Source organism: Cicer arietinum, chromosome 6 (genome assembly GCF_000331145.2).
Source record: "Cicer arietinum cultivar CDC Frontier isolate Library 1 chromosome 6, Cicar.CDCFrontier_v2.0, whole genome shotgun sequence".
NCBI classification, from domain to species: domain Eukaryota; kingdom Viridiplantae; phylum Streptophyta; class Magnoliopsida; order Fabales; family Fabaceae; genus Cicer; species Cicer arietinum.
Window position 1 is genome coordinate 13,371,349 of NC_021165.2, and position 27,914 is coordinate 13,399,262.

Sequence of the window (27,914 nt, forward strand, 5' to 3'; positions counted from 1 at the left end):
GATATTTTGCATGATGAGAGATAGGGTAGGGGTGTTTTTGAGAAGGGAACATGTGGCCGTAAACATCTGTTAATATGAAAATATAACCTTACACGTCTTGGTCTTCCCCTTCCAATATTTAGTTGAGTGTCATTGGGGTCTACATTGGAATTTAAAACCATACACTGTCCTCTCTAAATTTGTAGGCAAATATTTAGTCATTTTAAATTTTAAAAATAGGCAAATTAATATTGAAAGATGTCTGGTAATAATGTTAATTTGTTTGGGTTTAGATTCTAAGGAAATCAATTGTAATTTAATAAATCTTCCTATTTTTTGTGCATACGAATTAAGTCAATTTTAACATGTATAAAATATTTAGTTACTTTAGATAAAAAAATTATTTACTTATATCTATAACTCACTTTGATTGAAAATTACTTCTTCTATCCTACGATGAATATCTCATTTATAAAATAAAATCATCCTATAATATGTTTGTGGTTAATATATTTATCAAAGTCATTAATACGATGATGGTGGAGTTAAATAGAAGTGGTATTGTATAGAAATCTGGAATTTGGATTTTTTTGTTGTTGGTAATTTTGCTATTTTTTGAAGGGTTAGAGTTGCAACTTTATATTAGTTATGATAGAGAGATAGGGGAAGGGGTGTGTTTTTCGAAAAGAGGCCATGTGGCCGCAACATATGTTAATAATAATTTTTCTTTATTAACTTTTGAAAATTATCCGGTTTAAACTTTCGTCCATAGAAGATAAATAATTAGTGGATTTTATAAAAAATATATTTTATTTTTTATGATTTGAACACCATAAAAGAAGAGTAAATTATATAAATGAAGATTATTGGAAGAATAATATATGAAATTATTGAAGAAAAAAAAAATGAATTATATAGATGGAAATTTTACTATTGCAATGATGAAAGAGTTTTACATTTTTTTTTTAAATTTGAGTTTCAATTTTGTTTTTAAAACTGGGTCTCGTATTTCTAAAATCGGATAACTTAGTCCCTCTCTTATGTGGCAATGAGTTGCATGGCTAACAGGTGAGCTTGCGATGCAAGTAGTACTACTATTTAACGTCCACCTTGACCTCATTAAGGAGGGAGATTATATTTTTTGACGTCTTTCAATTTCAAAATGTTATTCGTCTGTTTTCAAAATTCAATGGAGTAAACATTGATCCCTACAATTTCATAGGGCAATTTGGTGATTCATTCAATTTAAAACTTCAACAATTATAGAGATCGTGTCTTGCATGTAAATGTTAATGGTTTTCTTCATTTTTATGATTGAGATGGTGACTTAGATAATATTGGTTTGATAAAAATAAGAAAAAACAAATATATATCTTGTATTGAACCAACATTAATCATATCATTGTCATATTTATAAAGACAAGAAGGAACACAAACTATTGTTTTTGAGGAGTATTATCGATCGTTGTTAGAATTTTCGTTAATTTTTAAATATTGATTCACTGTGGATCATCGAAGAACACATCTAGAAATAAAAATCATGTTCTTAAGTATATTTTGAAAATGATGTTTGGGTTACAAATTAATAGTCATAAACAAATAGGGAAAACCATCATTTTTGTCCATAAAAGTGTAAAGACATTGTCATTTTAGTTTTTGACATAGCTATAACTTCAAAATAGTCACCGAATGATCAAAATAGTAATTGAAATATTCAACTTACTACCATAAAAATCTACGAAAGATACAACTTATTATCAAAATAGTACGTGACTATTGTGACGTCAAACATTAAATTGACTGATATTTTGATAATTTTATAACTAATTTGAATTTTTGGTCGAATTAAAAACTAAAATGATAGTTCAATACATTTTCAGGAATTAAAACAATGGTTTTAAAAAAAAAGTATTCATAAGATTTATTTTTAATATATTAAATAAAATACATGGGATTTCACTCGAGTCGTGTAACATTCGATGCAGGTAAGATTGTTGTTTTATATTTCCTATTATGATATTTGCAATGAAAGTTTTAAACTAGTCTCTCATACTCTTATAGTTTTTTTTTTCTACAAAATAATAAATACTATAAAAAAATTCACACACAACTTGAATTTAAATTGGATAGATAATATTCAATCTAATATTATTTGTCAAGTTAAGCCATTACTTTAGAACCATGTAGCCTTTTACCATCTTGCACTCGTGGACCATAGACGGTGGCGCTTCTTATTGCTATTTTTGTGCGGTTAGGCTTTTGGGAGAAAGTAGTCAATTTTAAAACAACTAATCATTTTGACAAAAAAAGCTCTCACTTTTATCTAATTTTCAGAAAGCTTGACTATGCACTATAGAGCCTTCATAGCTACAGTAAAGTTAGCTCATAAAAAAGCTACAGTGATGTTTGGTACGATGGAAAAATCAACATCATAATGCAAAGTTTCCAAGCCACACCGTTTAGAACAGTATAAAAAAAAGATGGATCCATGCTTGATTCGTCCATTATGAGTCATGACAATCTCATGCGCACAGAAGAACCAACCCCAATTCGTGTAAATGCCAAAATTAACAATCGGATTCGGGACAGAGCACAATACATGCATCAACCAAAAGAGAAAAAACGACAATTTTGCATCGTGTAAAAAATTAACTGTATTTACTAGCTTATGATGTAACACGAGAGGTAGTTAATTGAGTTTTTTAAAGAAATATTTTTATTATTATTTTAGTAATATATATTGTAATGTATTATTAAAGAAGACTCAAATAATTTAAATTTTAAAATTAATCAATAATTATGGTCGATAAGATGTAATGAATTAGCTTAATTTGATTTTTTAGAGAGAGTGAAAATATATATAATCAGAGTGAAAAAAAATCAACTAGAGTAGTCCTTGCATTTAATTATTTATTTATTTGGCTAACACATTCATCAAAACTAATTAAAAATCAAATGTTGAACTAATTAGATTTTTTTCGCATGCAAACAAGTATAGAACCTTTAAAATGATGCAAAATTTGAAAATAAAATGACTAAATTGACGCTTATCAATTTGAGTGACTAAATTGCTATTTGATGAATTTGAATAATTAAATTGAATGTTGATTACAATTTCAATGACCAAAATGTTTATTTACTTAATTCCTTTTCACATATTATTAAAAAAAATTATTCAACAAATTCCGGTCGACAACAGTATAATATGTCAGTTTGGTTTAATTTTTTAGAAGAAAAATATTTATTTTTTTACAAGTATAAAAAAAAAACTAAAATCAATTAAAAATATACGATTTTATTTGATGTGGTTTTTGCAATATTTTCTCGGAAAATCTAAACATAACCAAACTTATGAAAAATATATATTTTTTGTATAAATTATACACAAAACAAATATTTGTTTTTTATCAATTAGTTTAAAAAATATTTTTTTACAAATCAATTAATTAAAAGATAAATATGTATTTCATTATTATTAGTATAGTGATCTCTTGAATATTTTATACATAAAATTTACGATTTTATTTTTAAATAATACACGAGACAAATATTTACCACACTAATCAATTAATTAAAATAGAAATATATATTTAATTAGCTGCATTTCTAAAATATTTTCTAGATAAAAAATTGAAGAAATTATATCATAATTTATTGTATAAACTATACGCAGAACAAATATTTTTCATTTAAACAAATCAATTAATTTAAAATAAATATATTTTCATTATTGGTGTCTCTTAAATGACTTGTAATTGAAAATTTGAAGAACATTATAATACATTTACTATAATTTCATATATAAATCATACACAAAATAAATATATTTCTATAATCAATTAGTTAAAAAAAATCATCTTTTAGAATCAATTAGTTAAAAAAAAAAAACCATACACAAGACAAATACCTTTTACTAGCATTCTGTTTCTTCAATATTTTCTAAATAAAATTTTGAAAATATTATAATACTGTAAGTGTATTTTTATGGGGTAATTGAAAATTTTAGGTAATTCAAATGTTTCAGTTGAATTTGTCATTTTTAAATTTTGTTGTTTGGATAAATTAATTGTACTTTTAAATTTGAGCTACTTTTATAAATTTCTAATGTCTTGTAGCACAAATTTGGGCCAAAACTTAAATTTTGGAAAAGTTGATGGATTATTTTTTTAATTTTAGGGACCAATATATCATTTTTGAATATTATTAGGGATCAATTTGCAAAAAAAGTAAAAATATAAGGAATAATGTGCAAAATTTAAAACATATAGGGTCAAAGTTGTAAATCTTCAAACAATATAGGGAGATTTTCGTGATTCATATATTATAAAGTAAAAAGGAAATTTGAAATTCTTATGTTTAAGTGATATTAAAATTCTCTAAATTTAACTTTGTCAAAATGCGTCTTGAAATCACTTAATATTAAAAATTCTCTAAACTTATTATCCACACAAAGTAATTTGTATGGAAGGATTTGAGTTCTCTTAAAAAATTACATTCTCTCAAAGATTTCTCTCATCCAATCATATTAGTTTAAAAGATAAATATGTATTTAATTAGTATTGTGTATCGTGAAATAAATATTTTTCACTAATACATTATATTAAATGCACAATCTTTTACGAATCAATTAATCTAAAAGAGAAATGTTTGTTTCATTAATAGTGAGCATTTTTAATATCACATAAAAAAATTGAAGAAAATTATACTATACTAATCATAATTTATTATAAAAATCGTACACATGAAAATTAGAAAGATATATCAAACAATACTATTTGTGAAACTAAATGGACATTTTTCCTCAAATTCTAATATTTTCATTAACAATGAGTGACGGCATTGAGAAAATCTACACAACTATTTTGCTAGTTTCTATTGGAGAAAGAGAAAATAAAGGAGGTGGAAAAGTGATATAGACTAAGCATGAGTCGTTCACATGTTGATCTTCAAGAGGAGTAATGGGTATGGTCCTCCAATTACACCATGTTTGTTTTTCTACCATGCTATGTGGATTATATTGTGAAGGACCATGCCCTTTTCGATCTTCAAGTGAATATATTATCTTATCTTGTCCAAAGAAAACTAAATTATCTTCTTAAAAGCAATATTAATGTTAATGTATTTTTAAATCTTAACTCAACAAATAAATATGGATATTGCTAAATTGAACGTCTTGTCTCAAGTTTAACTTATAATTGTATGAATTAATTATGATAAAATTTATCATCTCTTCAAAAAGGTAAAAAAACAAATAACAATTTTATTGTTGTTTCTCTTTTGATAATATGAATACTAGTTTGATTGGTTTAATACATCTTCTAAGATTGATGTTAGTTTCATATAAGAGTATGTCCATTTTATTGAAGGAAATTGTAATATATTGACTTAAATGTAATTTTATTCTTTCTATTTTAGTAAATTCACAATTTATTTTTGTATTAATTTCTTTTAAATTACTTTTCTTTGTTTTAAAATTAAAATTAAATTTTTTTGTTTAAATTATTTTTATTTACTTTAAACATGTATCATAAAATTACTTTTAATTTCATATTATTATTTACTTTTCCCTATGTGATGATACATGTTTAAAACAATTTAAAAAGGTAAATAAAAGTAATTAGCACAAGGAAAAGCAATTTAGAAAATAAAGAAATTAAAAAGATTTTATACGGGTCTAAAGTAAATAAAAGTAACTTAAACAAAAATTTAATTTTTTTAAAGCAAATAAAAATAATTTTAAAAAATTGAAAAAAAAATGAATTTTATTGTTTTCGTTTCAGAAATTTTTAAAGTAAAGAAATAACTTTTTTTAAGTATTTTTTTTATTTTCTGAAATTATTAAAATGATATTAAGTAATTCAAAAATTAAATTAAGATCCAGATCACTATGATTTTTTACGTCATTTAAGTTATTTACACATTATTAATATTGAAGTTCAAGCTAAGAAGAGATCAAATGTCAACAATTTTAAAGATGAAGGTACCAACATTGCCGGAGAAAAAATGGAGAGATCAAAATTGAAAATTTATCAAAATAAAAAAATAAAAAGATCAAAATTGCATTTAAACTTAATATATTTCGATCTATGACAAAAGTTTGAATTGTTACATGTTTATATTAAGTAGTTTATTGTGCTATTAATTAGTTAGAATATTCTAAATCTATCAGAAATGTTATCATCTCCTCTTAGAACATTTGTTATTGTTCTAAAGATATAAATTTTATATTGAAAATTGTATTTTTTTTCTCAAAAATGATATATTTAATAGTTTATCAAGATATAACTATACTATTTAAGAAATATTTAATATTTTTTCAAGATATAACTATATTTGAGACACATGTGCATGATCTTCTATGTAACTTTTTTTTTGTCTTAAAAGATATGCTAAATTTCATCATAACTAACTCATACAAAATTTGAACTTGGGATAAAATGTTCAACCTAAAAATATCGAATTTGATATGATTTAAGGACATATTTTATGTAATATTGATATGATTTATAAACCAAAAACTCCGTTGACTTGTAAAAAGGCACATGTGTTTTATTATTTCTTTTGAAAAATGAAGTTTAATTATCCATATTCAAAAATTATAACGGAAAGGAATAGGATGTTCGAACTTCAAATTTGGAGCAGCAATTACCTAATATTTATCTGTTGTTGCAAATATTTGAATCAAAGATAAGCACATAATTATGAGATTGGGTCCTGTGATTGCAAATGATTATAATAGATGGGATCCGGACACACAAACACAAGCACAATTAATTAGGTACAATTATGGAAGCAAATTCCACGATTGTCGCCAAAAGAGAAAAGACAATACTTATTATACCTGTTGTTGTTGCGTGCCACCTAAAGCAAAAGAAAAAAAAAGCCAAAGGCAAAATTACGTTGGTGGACATTGATATTTGATAGGATGCCAAAATTGAAAAGAAAAAAAAAAAAAAAAAAAAAAATTGTTGCAAATATTTGAATCAAAGATAAGCACATAATTATGAGATTGGGTCCTGTGATTGCAAATGATTATAATAGATGGGATCCGGACACACAAACACAAGCACAATTAATTAGGTACAATTATGGAAGCAAATTCCACGATTGTCGCCAAAAGAGAAAAGACAATACTTATTATACCTGTTGTTGTTGCGTGCCACCTAAAGCAAAAGAAAAAAAAAGCCAAAGGCAAAATTACGTTGGTGGACATTGATATTTGAAAGGATGCCAAAATTAAAAAAAAAAAAAAAAAAAAAAACAGATAGAATTTTAAAATAGCTGGACATTGCGTTATTGTAATTCATTGTATCGGCAACATGCAACTTCCCACAATTATCAAAGGAAAAAACCTGAGCACTTTTTCCTGTTTATTTTAGTGTTCGAATTCCATGGCTAAGTTATTTATTTGCACACTGTTCCATGTTTGATATAGATGACGACCATGCATGATTTATTTAGTTATGTGATATAAGGCCCTTTCATACTTTTTTTTTTTTTTTTTTTTTACTATTTCATTACTTTTATAACGTTAATCAATTCAATGGGTGCCAGGAAGTTTTTATCTGGTCATCTGGGGGGAACTATATATGTGCCCCATGTCATTCTCAAAGAATACTGCTGTTCTGGCCTTTCTTGCATTCGCATTCTGAGATCCAATATTTGATTAGAAATTTCTGAAATATAAGAATAATTTTTTTTATAAAAGAAAATATTGTTTTAAAGGAAGAATAATAATATAATTGGAGAGGCAATATTGTTACTGGTAAATAATTATGAGTTTACTATTGCTTAAATTAGCCATTTATTAGATGTTGATAGAACTATAGTTTCTACCTTTATAATTTAGGTAGAGATAATCTTATTTTTGCTCTCATTTTCTCTTACGTTGTAAGAGTGGTAGATACAAAAAATTATTTTTGTATTTAAAGCTCTCACAACAATATAAGGAAAAACAAAAAAGAGAGGATCTTATTCTCTATAATTTGTAATTGATTATTTTGTAATTTTCATTTTTAAAGCTCATGCCTTCTTGAATTCTAATATATATATATATAGGTGATATAAAAATATCAGAATTTAATTTAATTTTGTTTTACTAAATATCAGCCTCTAATATAAACTCTTGATTTTTTTCCACTATTTACATTTGATTATACAAGTGGCATCCTACTATTCGTCTAGCACAAATGATTCAATATAATGTATATGAGTATACTAAATCTTATAGTACGTGTTCGATTCCTGTTCATAAAAAAACTCATTACTCGTCATTTGTTTATGTTCAAAATGAACTACATAAATAATTCAAAATATTTTATACATCTTGTCAAAAAAGAATTTGACTTATTATGTTTCATTAAAATGATAAATATAAATATAAATTTATTTATAATTATTTTTCTTTGAATATAAAAATCTTCTTTATTTTAAATTAAAGTATTATTTTCTCGCACTAATTTTTTTAAAAATATATAAATAGTTGGTAAAAAAGTTTATCACAATTGTAGAAAAAGTGGGTGGTGCCAATAGAGGCGGTCACAAAATTATAATTGGAAATTTGTAGTTGAGTCCAATAGAAAAGCCCATTAATATTTTAGAAACCAAAGGATGTTAATAATTAAATTCCGATCACCGAACATAACCATTCGGCTAATACTTTCTTATCGCACACCCCTCTCACTACAAGACTCATTTTTACTCCCAAAAAATAATAACAACTCAAAAAACGCAAAGCTGAACAAGAGAACCGAAGGAAGACGCAAAGTGCTTCGTGGTCTGAATTTGTTGAGGTAGCTGTTCTCTCTTTCTCTCTCTCTCTCTCTCTTTAGGTTTGTTTCAGATTTTTTTTTGGGGAACTAAAAAATTAGGGTTGTTGGGTTATGGTTCTAAATCTGATGTTAAGGAAGAGGGTTTAGAAATTGAAAGACTTAAATGTCCTGGTCCATACACGTTCTCCTTTCGATTTGAGTAATTAATGTTTTGTGACATTCCATAGCCTGGGTTTTAGCTACTTTCGCCATGAGTTTAATCTCTTGATTTTCATTATTGAGTTAAATCTGAGTTTCGGTAAGATTACAAAAAGATTAGTTACATGTTTTAGGTGTTAGAAATAAAGTATTTAAACCCTGGAAACTATAGAATTTGAATTTTGTATAAAAGTCCAGTTTTGGTAATTTTTGTTTAATTTCCATTCTAATGTTTTAGTGTAGGCATATAGTTTTCATGTACGACTCATTTTGTAGTCACAATTTATGATGTTCAGGTGTTCTTCTAGTCATAATTTCAATTTATAGGTTTCTTCATGTTGGTGCATAGACTAGACAGCAACTGTTAGTAATTAGTTCAAGATGTATATATACATATACTCCTCTGAATTAGAAGGAGGAGAAGGAATGATAGGTAGGTAGATATTTAGCTAAGCTAGTTAGTTGAAATGCTATGGATTACACTCATGTGATGGACTCCTAAACACAATAGTTCTGATAACTTGCTTGGTTGCTCCAAGGATAAATATAGTTTCCAATGTTCTATCTATTCCATAATGATACTTGCCATGCTATACATATACTGTTATTCTCTTCTGACCCTTTTTGGTGGCACTATGCCAACTTTGTATCATATTATGTATTTGAAAAAACCTGCATTATACAGAGAAAAGTGTGATTGATCAAGGAAAGTTGATCTGATCTATGGCTGCTGTGGGAGTAGAAGTGAAGCATGCAGAGGGTGCACCAGAGGAGCATTGCTCTGCCAAACCAACCAAACAGGGAGAGGGTCTCCGCCAGTACTATACTCAGCACATCCATGAGTTACAGCTCCTCCTCCGCCAAAAGACCCATAACCTCAATCGTCTTGAGGCTCAACGTAACGAGCTCAATTCTAGGGGTCTGTTTATCCTAACCCTAATCCTCTTTTATATTCTCTTATTCCTACATTTATCAACCAATTGTTTGTTTGTACTACAATTATTCAATTAATAGATAAAAGGAGAGAATGGGTGGGTAATGTGGAATGCTACGATGGTGGATATACTAGTTATAGATTAACTGTGCTGGAGGAAATGAGAGTGGTTCACACTTCACAGTGGTGAGGATGATTTGGTCATCGGCCAATTGTCTTGATGCGGGTTTCGGTGTTGCTAGAATGGGGAATAGGGTTTAGGATGCTGACCTTATTTATACACACACACACACACACACACACACAAGAAAAACATGCAAAAAAGAGGACAGGGTTTTGTTTTGTTTTGTTTTTATTTTTCTATTTCAGATTGTGTTTTTGGAGTCTAGTCTTGCAACGAATGTTGCCCTTATGGCTATATATGGTGCTACTGTATTTAACAAAATTCGATTGAATGAGCCAATTACAAAAATTATCAGAATTTGACACAACAGGTCATTGATGGATAATGATACTCAAATCAAACTGTTGATTAAAATTGATTTAAATTCATCAATCCTTAACAAATTTACTATCAGTTTTAAACACCTCCAAAAATATGATGCATTAAAGATGTTTTTGTTGTACATCTTCATTGTCATTGCCAATTTTTTTTGCGCCCCCTCAATATAATTTTCTGGATGCAATTTGGACAGTGAGGATGCTTCGAGAAGAACTGCAGCTTCTTCAAGAGCCCGGTTCATATGTTGGTGAAGTTGTCAAAGTTATGGGCAAGAACAAAGTGTTGGTCAAGGTCAGCTCACTTCCCTTTCTGATTTCCTTTAATCCGCCATGATGGATCAAAACTTTTTTCTTCTGCTCTCTTCACTGTTACATATCAATCTATTATTATCATCTGCTTGTCTTGACATCTCTCGTTATATTCATTATTCATTGTTGCAATTATCTGCATCTCTCTTTGTTATAGACAAACAAGCATGAATGTTATTTGAGCTTCCACGCTGAATCATTATGTGTCGCGGTCTTGTAAAGACTTTTCATGTACCTCGAGCAGAATACTATATACTATAGGAAGGACACTTATGCATCATCTGATCCTTTGGCTATAGTGTTTCATACTTTTCTATTGATCTGCGGCTATACACTTATATCCCCTTATTGATTAATCTAAATACTTGTGTACATATTTGGAATTTTTCATTGTAGTCTTTCTTACCTGCAATGTGGAAATTTATTATGTCCTTAAATAGTGCTGAATCTTAGATGGCGTTTTAGATTTTTATTCTAAAAAATACTCTATTGGTGACTAATATCCATTTTTTATTTTCCTTTTAGTCATGAACTCATGACTATATCTTATGGCGGGCAATATTCATTTGTGCATGTAATTAATAAAACAAGAACAAAAAGTTCTAGACAAAGTACTGAGTTTCTGTCCTTTACTTCAGGTACACCCAGAAGGGAAATATGTTGTTGATATTGATAAAAATATTGACATCACGAAGATTACTCCATCTACTAGAGTTGCTCTTCGCAATGACAGTTATGTGCTTCATTTAGTTCTGCCAAGCAAAGTTGATCCATTGGTCAATTTGATGAAAGTTGAGAAAGTTCCTGATTCTACATATGACATGATTGGTGGTTTAGACCAACAAATCAAAGAAATAAAAGAGGTAAGTTGGATGGCATTCTTTTGATATTAGCATTTAAACTTCAAAGTTCATTATCTGTTGAGTCTGAGAAGTATCTATATATCCTAATGTCTGTCCATTTACTTTCTGTACCTATGTATATTTTAGTATAGTATTATATTTGAAAAATCATTTACTGTTTTTTGGCTTCATGCATGTGATCAAATTTACAGGTCATTGAGCTTCCAATTAAACATCCCGAGCTGTTTGAAAGTCTTGGAATAGCTCAGCCAAAGGTAATATCTCCTGAGTAATAGCTGAACTTGCCATCCTCTGTCAGCATACTGCTGTTAATATTATGTTTGCTTACTTTCTTTTACATATCACAGGGTGTCTTGCTCTATGGACCACCTGGTACAGGAAAAACTTTGTTGGCTAGGGCAGTGGCACATCATACTGATTGTACATTCATCAGGGTGTCTGGTTCTGAACTGGTTCAGAAATACATTGGAGAAGGTTCTAGAATGGTCAGGGAACTTTTCGTTATGGCCAGGTTTGACCTCTTTACTCAACTTTCTCCACTCATTATGTGTTGCCTCACAGTAAAAATAAAAGGGAGAAAAAAGATGTCTTCTTGACGTCCATAACTTTTATTATTGAAGATATATCTGTTGGGCACAAGTAAACTCAACTTATAAAGAATAGATTTTGGAAGTTCAAACCTGAAGTTATATATAATGTACGATTGGAATTTGATGTGCATATTTTGTACGTTTTTCAATTTCCAATAACTGGCCTTTGAGAAGAACAAAGTTTACGCTCAGTTAATGTACAAGAATGAAATATGCACTGTGAAGACTCGCTTAACCAATATTATGTATATTATCATGGATCACTGCTTTTTTTCACAGGGAACATGCACCATCAATTATCTTCATGGACGAAATTGACAGTATTGGATCTGCTCGAATGGAATCTGGAAGTGGCAATGGTGATAGTGAGGTGCAGCGTACTATGCTGGAACTTCTTAACCAGTTGGATGGATTTGAAGCTTCAAATAAGATCAAGGTTATTTTCTTTCTAATGATGCTATGGTAGTGTATCAAAGGGAATTCTAAAACCGGCAATGTTTGAACTGCAGTATATATAAATCTGCAACAGATGGACATATATTATTAATCGTATCTGTCTCATTTGAGATTTACGTTCACAATTTAGAGGAATTTCTGAAGAGAAAATTGCACTTACAGGTTTTGATGGCCACAAATCGGATTGATATCCTGGATCAAGCTCTCCTGAGACCTGGACGTATTGACCGGAAGATTGAATTTCCTAACCCTAATGAAGAGGTCTGTATCTTTGTCTTTATCTTGCCCTTTGATATGATTGTACTGAGAAAGAAGATGCACCCTCTGCATACTTAACAATTCCTGAAAATGACTTTATTTTATGCAGTCTCGCCGGGATATCTTGAAAATCCATTCAAGAAGAATGAATTTAATGCGTGGGATTGATTTGAAGAAGATTGCTGAGAAGATGAATGGAGCATCTGGTGCCGAGCTTAAGGTATGTTTTACTTAATCTTCACTGCATTTATTTTCCTGCCCGTCTATTATCATCTAGAAAGTTGTCTTGGACTTTTCGTTGAAGCAATTTGTGAGAGGAAAAAGGCTCATTTGGTTCTGTAAATCATTATTCTGTTTGCACTTATTGTGATAATTGTTGCCTTTCATTTTCATATAATATTTGCGTCGTGCAAATACATGTTCATTTTGTTTGATGGATAAGGTTTCAGAGAAATTTTATAATGTAAAATGGAAGTAAAAGTTTTAACCAGCATTAACGTGGTGTTATTGTCCAAGATAACATCTCAGGTCATGAGTAAAAATGAAGTGTTTTGATAGTAAGAAATATTAAACTGGGTGGTATAGCCCTACCCCCTTGTTGAGAAAAAAAATCTGCAACCTAATTAAGATGACATGGTGGCTGATAATATGGTGCAACATAATAAGGGAATTTAATATGGGTGGTTACTAGTTAACTAGTTAAAGTGTGATTGTGCGGGAGGAACTGACAGCGATTAACACTTCACAATGGTGAGGATGAACAAAGTTTGGGTTTGTTGCACGGTGCTGGTGAAGTTGACAATGGTAATGGTGTGATATATCGTATATATTTGTGAATGGAATATAGTGAGTGGAGTGTGTATGAAGCAGACAGTTGTAAGGAGGTAGTGCTGCAAAGAAATAATAGCATAAAAAGGTTAAGGTTTTGTTTTAGTTTTTTATTTTTCTATTTGAGATAATGTTTTAGTGTCTATAGTTTTGCAACGAAAAGTTACTCTATAGTCTGTTTTTCAAAGTCCTATATCACTCTTTCCGGAACTTTGTGGCTATATATTGTACTACTGTATTCCACAAAACAGATCGAATGAGCCAATTGCAAATAATGAAATTCTGACATGACAGTTTTACTGATGAGTGATGATAATCAAACCAAACAGTTGATTAAATAAATTATTGATTTATCCAATAAATGATATATAGAGGGCAAGCATGGGTAATGGGTCCCCTCCCAGTTTTCAATTTCATATTTTCTATTGCACAAACTCATTAGGATGTTTATTCAAGAACGTGCATTTTTTTGCTGTTAAATCAGTTAGGCTATCAATTGTGTACAGTTACTTACACATACACTCCCATAGAATCAAAGTTATTTAAACTCATGAATCCTTAACGAATGGACTGTCATTTTTACACCCCTCCAAGAATTGTCTAAAGTTGTTGTCAATAATTGATTTCTTTGTGTCCCCTATTTTTGGTCCACCCTTCAAAACTATTTGTATTTACAAAATTTGATAATACTATAATAGTAGGAGTGAGTTGATCAAATGGAATCTGCATCTCCAGTCCCATATTATCAAATAAAACAATAAAATTGGTGCCTGGATATGCTCAACACAGCATATATGTCTCAACATTGTGTCTGAACAAAATAATGGGCTACTGGACATTATGCTGTGACTGAGTTTTGTGATAATAATAGAAAGCTAATAGAGATTAGGGAACTGGTTTGATGTTGACATGTATGAGTATTACATGGTGCAGAACATTTTATGAAAAAGTGAGGAGATTTTATTACAATTTGAAAAGTGAATCCAATTCCACAACTCTGGCATTCAGATATAACTGATGATGTTTTTGAAAAATTAATTTGGAATGTTGTTTGAAATAAGACACAAATCATCATGATGGTAAAAATCGAATAGCTATAAATTTATGTATTTGTGCTATAATGAAACTGTAGAGTAATTTGTATGTTGATGTTGGTAGCCGCAATAAGTTTGTCATAGCCAGGCTGATTCCCAATTTTCGGTGCCTGGATATGCTCAACACAGCATATATGTCTCAACATTATGTACTGAACAAAATAATGGGCTACTGGACATTATACCATTATTTCAGGGAAGACAGTGATAAAAACTATTATGCTGTGATTGAATTTTGTGATAGTAATAGAAAGCTAATAGAGATTAGGGAACTGGTTTGATGTTGACATGTATGAGTATGACATGGTGCAGAACATTTTATGAAAAAGTGAGGAGATTTTATTACAATTTAATAAGTGAATCCAATTCCACAACTCTGGAATTCAGATAGAACTGACGATGTTTTGGAAAAATTAATTTGGAATGTTGTTTGAAACAAGACACAAATCATCATGATGGTAAAAATCGAACAGCTATAAATTTATGTATTTGTGCTATAATGAAACTGTAGAGTAATTTGTATGTTGATGTTGGTAGCCGCAATAAGTTTTTCATAACCAGGCTGATACCCAATTTTCGGTGCTTTTATGTAGGCTGTGTGCACAGAAGCTGGAATGTTTGCTTTGAGGGAGAGGAGGGTACATGTGACACAGGAGGATTTTGAGATGGCTGTGGCCAAGGTGATGAAAAAGGAGACAGAGAAAAACATGTCATTGAGGAAGTTGTGGAAATGATTTGTATTTTATGTTTGTAGCGCACATTGTCATGTGCAAATGAACAGAAACTACACCTGACCGCCCTTTCGGTTTACACAATCAAAACTTTTCATCTTGCTTATGTTGAACAACTTATGTACCAAGTTATGATTCTTTCCTGTTTAATTGCACTTTGTTACTCTCTTCAGTTTGGATATGTATGATTTTGATTCCATCAATTTTTTTCTTCAAATGTAATTCCTTTATTTTTAAAAGAGTGCCGCAATATATTACACAATATGCGGCACAAAAAGCGTGTAATTTGTCTTGATTGAGGCATAAGTTTTAGATATTTTTTCAAGTAAAAGATGAAATGTCATACCTAAAAGCTTCGCCATTTTGAAGAGCAACTGTTCCTCAATTTACTATCAGCTACACTGATTTGCAAACAAGATATTACAGGCCACAATTTCCTGCATTTCGATTATTAGATCTTGCAAAGCTACTTTTAAGGAACTATTTCTTGTTTTCAAAATAAAAAACTGAAACAAACAACACTTTTCTTTAAACAAAAAATAAAATTACACAACTCAAAACACAATTAAATAAGCGACTAGTTTTTCATATCATTAGTGAGAGATTTGATCGATTTGGCCAACTCCTGCTGGTGAGCATTTTAAAATTTAAATGATTCCAACTAGTTTGAAACAAACTACCAATTCATACGGACTGTGATAGGTTTGAAGTGTTGAACAAATTAAATACTTGTGTTTAGATCACCTGTAGGCTGTTAGAAAGGATGAATAGAACTAATCACTGTATCAGTTTCAGGTTAAATCAATCAATTCAAACTGGTCTGATTTTGTCATTATAAAGGTACACCTTGTTGCCCTAAGAAGTCCACATTATTATATAGAGACAAGAGTTGGGAGGAATAATATGGAAATAGCCAGAGAAGCTTGAGAAACAATCAAATGATTAGGATCATTGTCATCCACATCTTTCAATATATTTAATTGTTTTATATTTCTGTTGATCCAGACAGTCATGAACAGTTAGAGCATGTCTGGTTTCTAGTTGGGAACTAGAAAGATATCATACAAGATTGCACGGATGTGGAAAAGAAATAGCAAAAACATAGACCTGAAATATTGGCCGCAAAAGTTATTTTTGCAAAATGAGTTTTATTCAAACTTAAGTTTGTAAACTTTAATCCACACATGCACATAGTTGTCTTTTTAACTTAATCAAAGTTTTGGATTTTCTACTCAACAACATATCAAAAATATAATCTAGAGTTAAACAACTAAAAGAATGCTACAAGCATAAAATAAATGCAGCAAAATCAACTCTCATTTTGGTGGAGAGGTTGCACTAATCATTCACTCGCAGATCCTGTGGCCATCAAAAACTCGCCCTCACAGACAATTTCACCTCCAACATATGCCTTCCCTTCCATCTTTGCTATTCCAAATCGCTTTTGCAGTTTGATAAGTGTCATTCTCATTACTAAGGTGTCTCCAGCAATCACTGGCTTCCTAAATCGTACTTTGTCTATCCCAACAAAGAAGAAACTCTCACGAGAACCTCCAACTTCAGGTTGTAACATAACCAATCCACCCACCTGTGCCATCGCCTGCACAAAACACGTCACATTCATCACCCCTAACAAAGATGCAACAGAAATGCTATAATCTTATAATTACTAAGATGCAACAAAAGATGCTGAATTTAGTACTAATTACTAAGAAACATGGTTCTGGATACAATGAAAGGGTGAAAAAAAATATACTGGCTTATACTTGTATGCTGTAGCGCTAAAAGCATCTTCTACAAAAGCTTCAATGATGCATATAAAGCAACAAAGGCTACGTAGGAACATAACTTATAGAAGCCCCGGAATATTTTGTAAGCAAATATAGAGCATATTTTTTTTTTTCAATTACATTACAAGCGTCAATCACAACTGCTGACAAATTCATAACTATCTTTAAGCCACTGGTTAGACCACCATAATTCTTAAACCACTTGGAAAGCTACAGCTCAAAAATTACAAACAATCACACTAGCATTTTAAAAATTGCTGAGATATTTACTAAAATCTACTAGGTTGATGTAAAGTGAGTTCTTCAAATCTACTAGGTTGATGTAAAATCTACTCAAATGAACTACTACTGGGACGACGTATCCAGGGTAAGCATTAGAGCTTCATAACCTCCTTTATCCAAGTATTCAATTAAAAGGAAGTGCCTTGTAATAGACTGATACAATGTTGTTAAATATTGGCGCTATAGCCAAATTAGAACAAATCACTATTATTCTGCGCTAGTTTGTACAAAACATTGTCAAATTGCAGCTATAGCACTGTTGCGTAGCGCAAGTTTAACAAACCACAATTTTCCATGATCCGCCATGGACAACATTGTGCTGATATACAACATTCAGAAGGTAGATATTTGAACTAATCAACCACACAACTTAGCATATATGTCACATAAAGCTTAACATTGTATACTTACACACTCATTTATCTACAGACAAAAGCTATAATGAAAAGAGAATGTAAAAGGGGGGGTCTCATTACCTCAACCATGAGAACACCAGGCATGATAGGTCTTTCTGGAAAATGTCCAGGAAAGAAGTTGTCATTTATTGTTACATTCTTTATAGCAACAGCAGAAACTCCAGGATTGTATTCAATCACTCTATCCACTAGAAGAAATGGAAACCTAAACAAAACCCCACCAAAACAACAAAGAAAATAAATAACAAAAAAAGGGAAGAGAAAAACAACATTCAAGTGATGCGTGCATTGAAAAACGACTTAAAAAACCCAAATTTTACCTATGAGGAAGAATTTCACGAATCTGATTGATGTCCAATACGGTTGGAAATGCAGAATACCCTGCAACAAAAGTAAAAATCTCAAAACCATTTAAGCATGAAAAGTGTGAGAAATTGAAGGTGAAACAGTAAGATGAAAACAAAAATGCATACTTAATTCAATTGGGGTGGTGTCTTGTTTTGGAGAATTTGTAGAATCTGAAGAACAAGAGATAGTGAAACGTGTGGTGTTCCTGAACTGGGTGGGGAGATGGAGAGATCTGGAGGTGGGAAATGTGAGAGATGAAGATTTGGGAGGAGAAAAAGTGTGAGAGATGGTGTTGGTGAGAGTAGAAGATGCCATTGTTAAGGTTCAGTGAGATTGGTTGGGTATGAAGTGTGTTGTGTATACAAAGGATGGAAATGCAAGCACCGATTGTGTAACTGTTGGGACGGAGTCTCCAACGTTGTTTCTTCAACTACAAAAATAAATACCACTCTCCCATTCATTTTTTTGGCATGTAACTAAAAAGTTTATAAAATCACGATTTTTAAAGTTAATTATATAATAAAATTTAAAACATTTTTAATAATACGACGTTTGTTAATTTATAAACATTTCTAACTAAAAAATTACAAATTAAATTTTTAATTTGTTGTACGTCAAAATTAAGGCTTTGTGAATTAATTAATTAGGGAAAAAGAAAAAATATAGAAAAGTATAAGGAGAAGAAATGACTTATCGTCCATGTAAAAGAAATTCTTAAATTTGAACAAACCATTTTTTGGGTCTTTCAATTATTATTATTATTAATTTAATCCCTATACTATAAAAATATAATAAATAATCCTATGTTATTATTAATCTATCAAATTAGTTATTCAATTTCTTTAAAAATGCGAGAGAATGATAGTTCATATACTAATTTTATGAATTTTAAAAAGTTTAATGACCATTTGCTGTATTTCTATAGACCATAAATTAAATTGAGGACAAAAATAATGATTTAGACTAAATTGATAATTAATTCTCTTAATTTCAGTGGAATCATTTGGCAAATTTACCATAGACAATTTGTTTCTTTTAAAATTTAAACTCATATCAACACTAAAATTACAGAAAAATCATTAACAATACGTTTTTTTTCTTAAAAATTCAAATTTAAAAATGTATATATATGAATATTGCCATTGAAATTTAGATAATTAGAAATTATAAAACTCTGTCTTTTCGTCAGTTTAAATAATGAATAATAGTTTTCTATTCAATGATAATTTTTATATTTGCAAAAAATATTATTCTAAAATGAATGACATTTTTAATTATTAAATAAATATTAATTTTTTTTAATACTCTCTAAATAATATTATTTATATAACTTACAAATAATTATTTTTCACTTTTATTTATGATAATATAAATAGATTAATAGTTAATAAAAATAAATTAATAAAATTATATTATATTAATTTATTTATAAAATATTCTTAATAATATATATTTGTTAAATGCAACAATTATTATGAGATGAATAATGTATATAATACTAATGATTAATTAATTTGAGCGACACTTAATTCAAATATTTTAAGTAAAATTTCGTAATCAAACAATAAATAAATATTGAGAGAAAAAAATCTATCAACGATAAATTATCTAGCCAGTAAATGTTTCACACCTATAATATAATTAAAAATATAAATAATTTATATAATGCAAAGATAAAGTTTAAATTAAGGTTAAAATTAAAAATATTCTTCATGATAAAGTTAAAACCAGTTAATAATCGAATTAGTTGAGATAATTAAATTATTAGTCTCATTGCTATTAATAATAATTTTGTATTCCTCAATTTTTCTAAAATATTAATTATTTCAACTTTTTTAATATAAAAATTAATTTCAAAATGAAATTATTTCCAATTTTTTTATTATCATGAGAAATTGTATGTAATACATTGCTAGTGAATATTTTATAGTTATAATATAATATTCTATAATGAAATATAAGATAATCGTTGAAAGGTTAATATATTAATTAAAATATTAGTTTAGATATATATTAATTTTTCAATTATTATTTATATTTATATTTTATATCAAATATAGTATTATTTTTATTAAAAAATAGAATATGTCATAATTTTTTTTCCTTGTACTGCTAAATTACTACCGTCGTTGTTTTATAGTGATTGTTTTAAGATATTTACAAATACCTTAAAAATTGTTAAACTTTGACAAAATTATTATTTTTTTGCTATGTAAGTTTCTTGTGATATATTCACCTTTTTATTTATGTAAAAAAAATCTATATAAAGTAATAATTAATAATATCTTTTTTCTATTTTTAAAACAACAATTAAAAATAATTTTAAAAATATTTAATTTAGAATAAATATTTTAAAATAAATTTTTAATAAAATATGTCAATTTATAATTTTTGTTATTTATATTTCATTTTTGTAAGTAACAAATCCGTACACAAAAAATCAGATAAAAATATTGAAAAGAAAAATATAAATTTTGATGGACATTAAACTTTTCTTTTTACGAATGTATCGAATGAAATAAGAGCATAAAATCATAGTCTTAAGATAATTCCTAAACGTGTAAAAAATCTGAAGTGATTTGGTTGTCATATACAAATTAAATAAAGAAAGAAGATGATAAAAAGAAAAAGAAATTAAGAATAGGAAGGATGAGACGTTAAGGCTAGGTAATTAATGTTCCTTATTACGGCTTGCTTAGTAATTAGTAGTGGGAGTAGACTAGTAGTAGTTAATAAAAACGGCGATGTTGGGTTTGGTGGTGCTTGCAAGACTGCAGTTGCAATTTTGAGTTGAGTTGAATTGAATTGAATTGAATTTGCAGTTGTATCCATCGGAGAGGAGAGTACGATGGAATTGCAGCACCGTAACTCATCATCTCCACAATGTTCCTCAAATTCAAACTCCACCTCCTCATCTTCCATCACCACCAACCCTAACAACAGAATCAACAACAACAACAACAACGATCCTATGCACTCTTGGTGGGAATCGGTCTCCAAAGCACGTTCCCGCATCCATTCCCTCGCTTCCATCCTCCCTAACCATCACCAAACTCTCTCCTCCCTCGCTGACTCCGAACGTCCTGCTCTCTCCCTACTCTCCTCCCCTTCTGCCTACTCCGCCCTCTCTTCTTCCCTCTCCGGTTCCCACTCCGATCCCCTCTGTCACTGGCTCTACGACACTTTCCTCTCCTCCGACCCTCACCTCCGCCTCGTTGTTCTCTCCTTCATCCCTCTCCTCTCCGGTCTTTACCTATCCCGTGTTCACTCCTCGGATCCCCCTTCCCTCGCCGGTTTCGAAGCTGTTCTCCTCGCTCTCTATGCCTCCGAAACCAAATCGCGCGCTGGTAAACCTCTTCTTGTTACAATCCCCGATCTCTCTCTTCCTTCCATCTACCATTCTCCTCTCCGTAAAAACCCAATATAAGATAATCGTTGAAAGGTTAATATATTAATTAAAATATTAGTTTAGATATATATTAATTTTTCAATTATTATTTATATTTATATTTTATATCAAATATAGTATTATTTTTATTAAAAAATAGAATATGTCATAATTTTTTTTCCTTGTACTGCTAAATTACTACCGTCGTTGTTTTATAGTGATTGTTTTAAGATATTTACAAATACCTTAAAAATTGTTAAACTTTGACAAAATTATTATTTTTTTGCTATGTAAGTTTCTTGTGATATATTCACCTTTTTATTTATGTAAAAAAAATCTATATAAAGTAATAATTAATAATATCTTTTTTCTATTTTTAAAACAACAATTAAAAATAATTTTAAAAATATTTAATTTAGAATAAATATTTTAAAATAAATTTTTAATAAAATATGTCAATTTATAATTTTTGTTATTTATATTTCATTTTTGTAAGTAACAAATCCGTACACAAAAAATCAGATAAAAATATTGAAAAGAAAAATATAAATTTTGATGGACATTAAACTTTTCTTTTTACAAATGTATCGAATGAAATAAGAGCATAAAATCATAGTCTTAAGATAATTCCTAAACGTGTAAAAAATCTGAAGTGATTTGGTTGTCATATACAAATTAAATAAAGAAAGAAGATGATAAAAAGAAAAAGAAATTAAGAATAGGAAGGATGAGACGTTAAGGCTAGGTAATTAATGTTCCTTATTACGGCTTGCTTAGTAATTAGTAGTGGGAGTAGACTAGTAGTAGTTAATAAAAACGGCGATGTTGGGTTTGGTGGTGCTTGCAAGACTGCAGTTGCAATTTTGAGTTGAGTTGAATTGAATTGAATTGAATTTGCAGTTGTATCCATCGGAGAGGAGAGTACGATGGAATTGCAGCACCGTAACTCATCATCTCCACAATGTTCCTCAAATTCAAACTCCACCTCCTCATCTTCCATCACCACCAACCCTAACAACAGAATCAACAACAACAACAACAACGATCCTATGCACTCTTGGTGGGAATCGGTCTCCAAAGCACGTTCCCGCATCCATTCCCTCGCTTCCATCCTCCCTAACCATCACCAAACTCTCTCCTCCCTCGCTGACTCCGAACGTCCTGCTCTCTCCCTACTCTCCTCCCCTTCTGCCTACTCCGCCCTCTCTTCTTCCCTCTCCGGTTCCCACTCCGATCCCCTCTGTCACTGGCTCTACGACACTTTCCTCTCCTCCGACCCTCACCTCCGCCTCGTTGTTCTCTCCTTCATCCCTCTCCTCTCCGGTCTTTACCTATCCCGTGTTCACTCCTCGGATCCCCCTTCCCTCGCCGGTTTCGAAGCTGTTCTCCTCGCTCTCTATGCCTCCGAAACCAAATCGCGCGCTGGTAAACCTCTTCTTGTTACAATCCCCGATCTCTCTCTTCCTTCCATCTACCATTCTCCTCTCCGTAAAAACCCTAACAATAACCCTAACCCCTCCGTCGGTGTTATTTCCCCCCCTCTTGAACCTCACATCGCTGTTAAATCCACAAAACGTGCCTGCATCGTCGGCGTCGCTCTTCATTCTTATTTCTCTCAGATCTCACATATGCCATCCTGGTCTAAGCTTGAATTTTGTCAATTCGCCGCCGGTTGGGCTGGTCAGGACTGCCCCTGCCGAAGAGAATTCGATCAAATCAACACACTTGCTATCAGCCATGGTAATGGCAATGGGAATGGTGATGGTGACAATGAGGTTGAGATTGAAGAGGTTGCAGAAGTGATGGAGAACATGAAGATTCATGATCCTGACTGTGAATCTCCAAATTGCATTACCAAAGGGGATAGAATCCCTTTACCTTGGGAGATTCTTCAACCTGCGTTGAGAATTCTAGGACACTGTTTAATGGCACCATTGAATTCACAAGAGGTTAAAGATGCAGCTTCTTTTGCTGTTAGGTGTTTGTATGCAAGAGCTTCTCATGATTTGGTGCCTCAGGCAATACTTGCTACAAGGAGTCTCATTCAACTTGATAACAGGAATAGGGACAATGCTGCAACATCAGCTGCTGCTACTTCAAATGTCAACACACCCACCAAAGTTAAGAAACCTGAAATACTTCTTGTTTCAAAGTGATGATGATTATAAGATAAGATAATATAACCCTTGCTGTATCTCTGTATAGTATATGGGTAGTATTTCAACAATATTTTCTATTTTCTAGTTTTATACTCTTAGCTGTAAGCACAATTCCTGTCTGTATTATAGATAGATTCTTCATAGCTGTGGGGTTTTGCCCCTTTTATTAGTTTGTTTTTAAGTTATGTATATTTTTTCCTGTTGATTAGTTGTCTGTTATAACTTTGTTTCTCTGCGTTAAATTATTATACTGCTTTTGGCTGTGCTCTTGTATGATTGTAATGCAAGTGAGTTTGCTATACCTGTGTGGTGTGAATCATTGGTGTACTCTAGCTGTGAAGATGGAAGAGATTGAATGAGGTGTTCTTTGTGAGTCATAATTTGCTTGCTGGTTGTTTTGCGGGAGCTTTGGTTTTTCTACATTGTAGCTGTCAGCTTTGGCTGTTTTGGTTTTTTGACATTTGTAATATTTTTGCTATTCAAATGATAGTTTTGAGATTGCATTTATATTATTGTCTCCGAGTTGACGACGATATTGCCAGCAAAATCTATTTCCCGTGTTATCTATGTGATTTTTTTGGATAGTTCTTGAATTCTTGTATTTATATTCGGATATTTTTGCATCTGGCCGGGACCTTACCATCATAAGGGACAACCCTGTCTTATCCCTGTGCTAATATTAGACAGCCTTTCAATTCCTGATGTCTGTTTGTTTAGTTGGATGGAAATATCATGTATTTTAACATTTAAAAATATAAGGAAGGTTAATTTGAGTTTCAATTGAATAACCTGCATACTTTAGGATCTTCAATTCATTACAGATCCAAATTAAAGCTTCATTTGCTTTACCATGGATAACTTGCTCATTGGGTGCTTGACTGAAGCATCAATTTTTCACGTTGGTAAAATTTGTCCCTAAGCATGTTCTATTTGGGTTTGTGTCAATTAAAATCTATATCAAACACATTATAAATGATGGGACTGTCTGAATACTTAATTAAATGATGTTTTTGGTCAACCAATTTACACTCACAAGTTATTTTCTCATCTTTTTCATTTTAAGCAAGCTAAGTCCAAATTTATTATGCTTTATTGTGTTTTAAATCTCTATTGGTAATAATAGTGAGTACTGGTGACAATGTTACCAGGGTTTTGTGTGATTGCACCAATTCTCTTCTTTTTGTTGATACCGTTAAATGTTTTATCTAAGATGTTTAACTAGAACATTGCATAATAAGATTTGGTCATTTTATTGAATGAAATTGAATTCCAAATTGGAAGCTTTACAGTATGATGTTAGCAATGGTTATGAGCTGTGACAATAATAGTACAGTTGGGTCTTCTTTAGCATCCGTATAGCAACCTGAGCATTGTGTCCCAAATTTGTATGTCTTAAGTCTGTTTGGTGGTGTTTAGATACTAAAGCAATGCCATATTTACCCTTATTATATACAGTCCTTTGTTTTGATGTAATATAAGATATAGTTGGCTGGTCTTATATTCCATATATGTTCACTTGTTGAGCACGATTTGTTTGTTTACAAGAGCATGTATATCTAATGTTTGTTGGTGACTGAAACTTAAAGGTTATAATGATGATGCTTACTTCGTTTGTCATTGTGCATACTATGCCGCTAGAAACAATGATGGGCAGGGAATTAGAACACAGATAGTAGACACCTAAGGTGTCTCTGATTTGTGATTGTGATTATCAGAAGTAGAAAATTGTTGAAATTTTTAAAAATTGACTTTTAGAACGGTCCGCCTTCTTATTGGATGTTTGGATTGAAGGTGAGCTTTATGTAATCAAAGTGACACTAATTTTGTTGAAATCTGAAATTGCAGTTTTTATCAAAATTTGAGTTACTTAACATGATATTTACAATCTCACCGTCTTGTATAGATCAATGATGAGTTGGATAGAAGAAAACAACAAAGTCTTCTCCCACTAGGTGGTCTTGTATATGTGGATCAAATGATTGTCATTGAATTCTATAATCCAGTGTTTTTGGAAAACCACTTTGATTTAAATCCTTTTTAGTTTAAGGTGACTTTTTCTCTCTCCCTTAGTATTCTCAAAAGTGTTCGGATTAGTTTTGAGAACATTCGAGGTGGAAGAAGCCACCTTAATTTAATGGTTTTACAAGTTTCTCTTGGTCTTTCTCTATCTCTAATAATTGGGCTATCTTCTGTCTTTGCTCTTATAACTCGGATATGTATTAATCTTCCTATCACATATAATTAAAGTGATACTAATTTTAGTTTATATCAAAATTTGGGTGACTTAACATGAATTTTACAATCTCACTGTCTTGTACTATAGATCAATGATGGGTGGGATAGAAGAAAACAACAAAGTCTTCTCCCACTAGGTGGGATTGAATATGTGGATCAAATGATGTCATTGAGTTCTAAAATGACTTTTTCTCTCACTTTTAATATTCTTAAAAGTATTCGAATTAGCAAGAAGATTCGAGGTGGGGAGAAACCACCTTAATTTAATAGTTTCACATGTTTCTCTTGGTCTTCCTCTATCACTAATAATTGAGCTATCTTATGTCTTAGTTCTTATAATTGGGGTATATTTGGACTCAGTTATGCAAATTTCATAGAGTGAGTGTTCATCTAATCCTTTAATTTTTTTATCTTTTATTGTTTTTTTAATTTTTTGATCTTTTATTGTTTTTTTAATTTTTAATAGTATACGTAGAGGAGGCAAAAACAGATATGCCGATAAATATTTACCATTTTCTAGTAACATGGTGCAGCAAATATTGTCAATGTTGAAAGCTTGTGGCAGTGTACCACCTTCACTATCATTTACGGCTGTCTCATAATATGCCATGTCAAACTCAAGGTTCTTTAATCGAGAAAGCTCATTTATAGACGTAAAATAAAATAAAAGAGACTTTTATGCTAGAAAAAAGTTTAATTTACAAATCAAATTCAATTTAGTCCATGAAAGAGGTAGAAATAGAGGAAGTGATGTGATATATTTATAATTTGATAAAAAAGAAAAATAAGATGTTAAATATAAAAATTAAATAAACAATTTTTATATTTAATTTTTATATTTAACATCTTATTTTTTATATTTAAAATATTTAAAATCATTCATCCAACTTTGATAGATTATAGGAGTATAATAAAAGCTCTGCACACATTGAAAATGATTCTTTACTCGTATAATAAGAGATCACCCAAGCATTCAAATTTTGGCAGGAAAGAAAGCTCTAATATTTTGAATAAAGATCATGGTGCTGCAGACTAACATAAAAATCCTGAGAAGCAACTAACTAAGTTTAGTACTGAAAGAGCTTTCAAATATTAAATGACTTATTGGATGGATCCCTTCCATTTCGGAAAAGATACATGTTTTGATCCACAGGACACTAAAATGTTCCACTGTCTGATCCGTTACCAATGTATAGCGAGTGCCTGCCTGCATATGTACCATACCAACCCCTGACATGACATGGATATGATGCTACAGCTATACTAATAGAGTTACACAACTTGCTCTTTTCAGGGTTCTGACCATTTATGTGGTCCATAATGTTATAATGGTTATTCAATAGGCTCAAACATCTCATTTCTATTATAACTTGCCACAACTCCGCCACACTTTTCCATCTTTATTCTCATTACAAAAAAGTTTAATTAATTTATATTTTATTTAAAATTGTGATTAATTATTTATTTAATTGAATTAATCATATTTTTATAATGTTATTTTACAAGATATCACAAATATAAGAAAAAAAATTGGTGTTTGAATATTATTATTGTATAAGATAAAGGCACATACAAGAAAACCGTACTGTGCATTTATTTATCTATATTTATATCTAAAAAATTGTCCCAATACTATTTAAAAAATTAGTGAATTCATTAAACTGTTTTACAAGAAAATCAGATGCAGAAGTAATATAAGTAGTCTAGATTTTACAAGTACTTAAGTTCAAAATCTCGTTGTCCATGTATTAACCTCATTGATAGATAAAATGTCCAGTAAAAAC

The 27,914-nt window shown here is 30.4% G+C and overlaps 3 protein-coding genes across 4 annotated transcripts; 2 read left to right on the forward strand and 1 right to left on the reverse strand.

The window, feature by feature from the left end:
- Positions 1–8,625: 8,625 nt before the first annotated feature.
- LOC101490950 (26S proteasome regulatory subunit 8 homolog A) lies at positions 8,626–15,684 on the forward strand. Of its 2 annotated transcripts, none has more exons than XM_004504720.4 (10): positions 8,626–8,771; positions 9,634–9,867; positions 10,578–10,675; positions 11,331–11,555; positions 11,747–11,809; positions 11,903–12,066; positions 12,425–12,581; positions 12,764–12,862; positions 12,969–13,079; positions 15,375–15,684. In XM_004504720.4, exons 2-10 carry the CDS (start codon positions 9,672–9,674, stop codon positions 15,513–15,515), a joined length of 1,254 nt encoding a protein of 417 aa, XP_004504777.1. In that variant the 5' UTR covers positions 8,626–8,771; positions 9,634–9,671; the 3' UTR covers positions 15,516–15,684. The 2 variants fall into 2 exon arrangements, with proteins under 2 accessions (XP_004504777.1, XP_073226590.1); XM_073370489.1 differs by lacking the exon at positions 8,626–8,771 and adding an exon at positions 8,831–9,048.
- Positions 15,685–16,625: 941 nt separating this feature from the next.
- On the reverse strand, positions 16,626–18,803 carry LOC101491266 (uncharacterized). Its single transcript, XM_012716935.3, has 4 exons — positions 18,474–18,803; positions 18,321–18,381; positions 18,061–18,205; positions 16,626–17,112 (listed from the first exon to the last, which is right to left on the reverse strand). The coding sequence occupies exons 1-4, from the start codon at positions 18,661–18,663 to the stop codon at positions 16,855–16,857; spliced, it is 654 nt and encodes a 217-aa protein (XP_012572389.1). The 5' UTR covers positions 18,664–18,803; the 3' UTR covers positions 16,626–16,854.
- A 3,654-nt stretch (positions 18,804–22,457) lies between these two features.
- On the forward strand, positions 22,458–24,402 carry LOC113787127 (uncharacterized). Its single transcript, XM_027335687.2, has one exon. It carries the CDS (start codon positions 22,663–22,665, stop codon positions 23,890–23,892), a length of 1,230 nt encoding a protein of 409 aa, XP_027191488.1. The 5' UTR covers positions 22,458–22,662; the 3' UTR covers positions 23,893–24,402.
- The last annotated feature ends 3,512 nt before the right edge of the window (positions 24,403–27,914 follow it).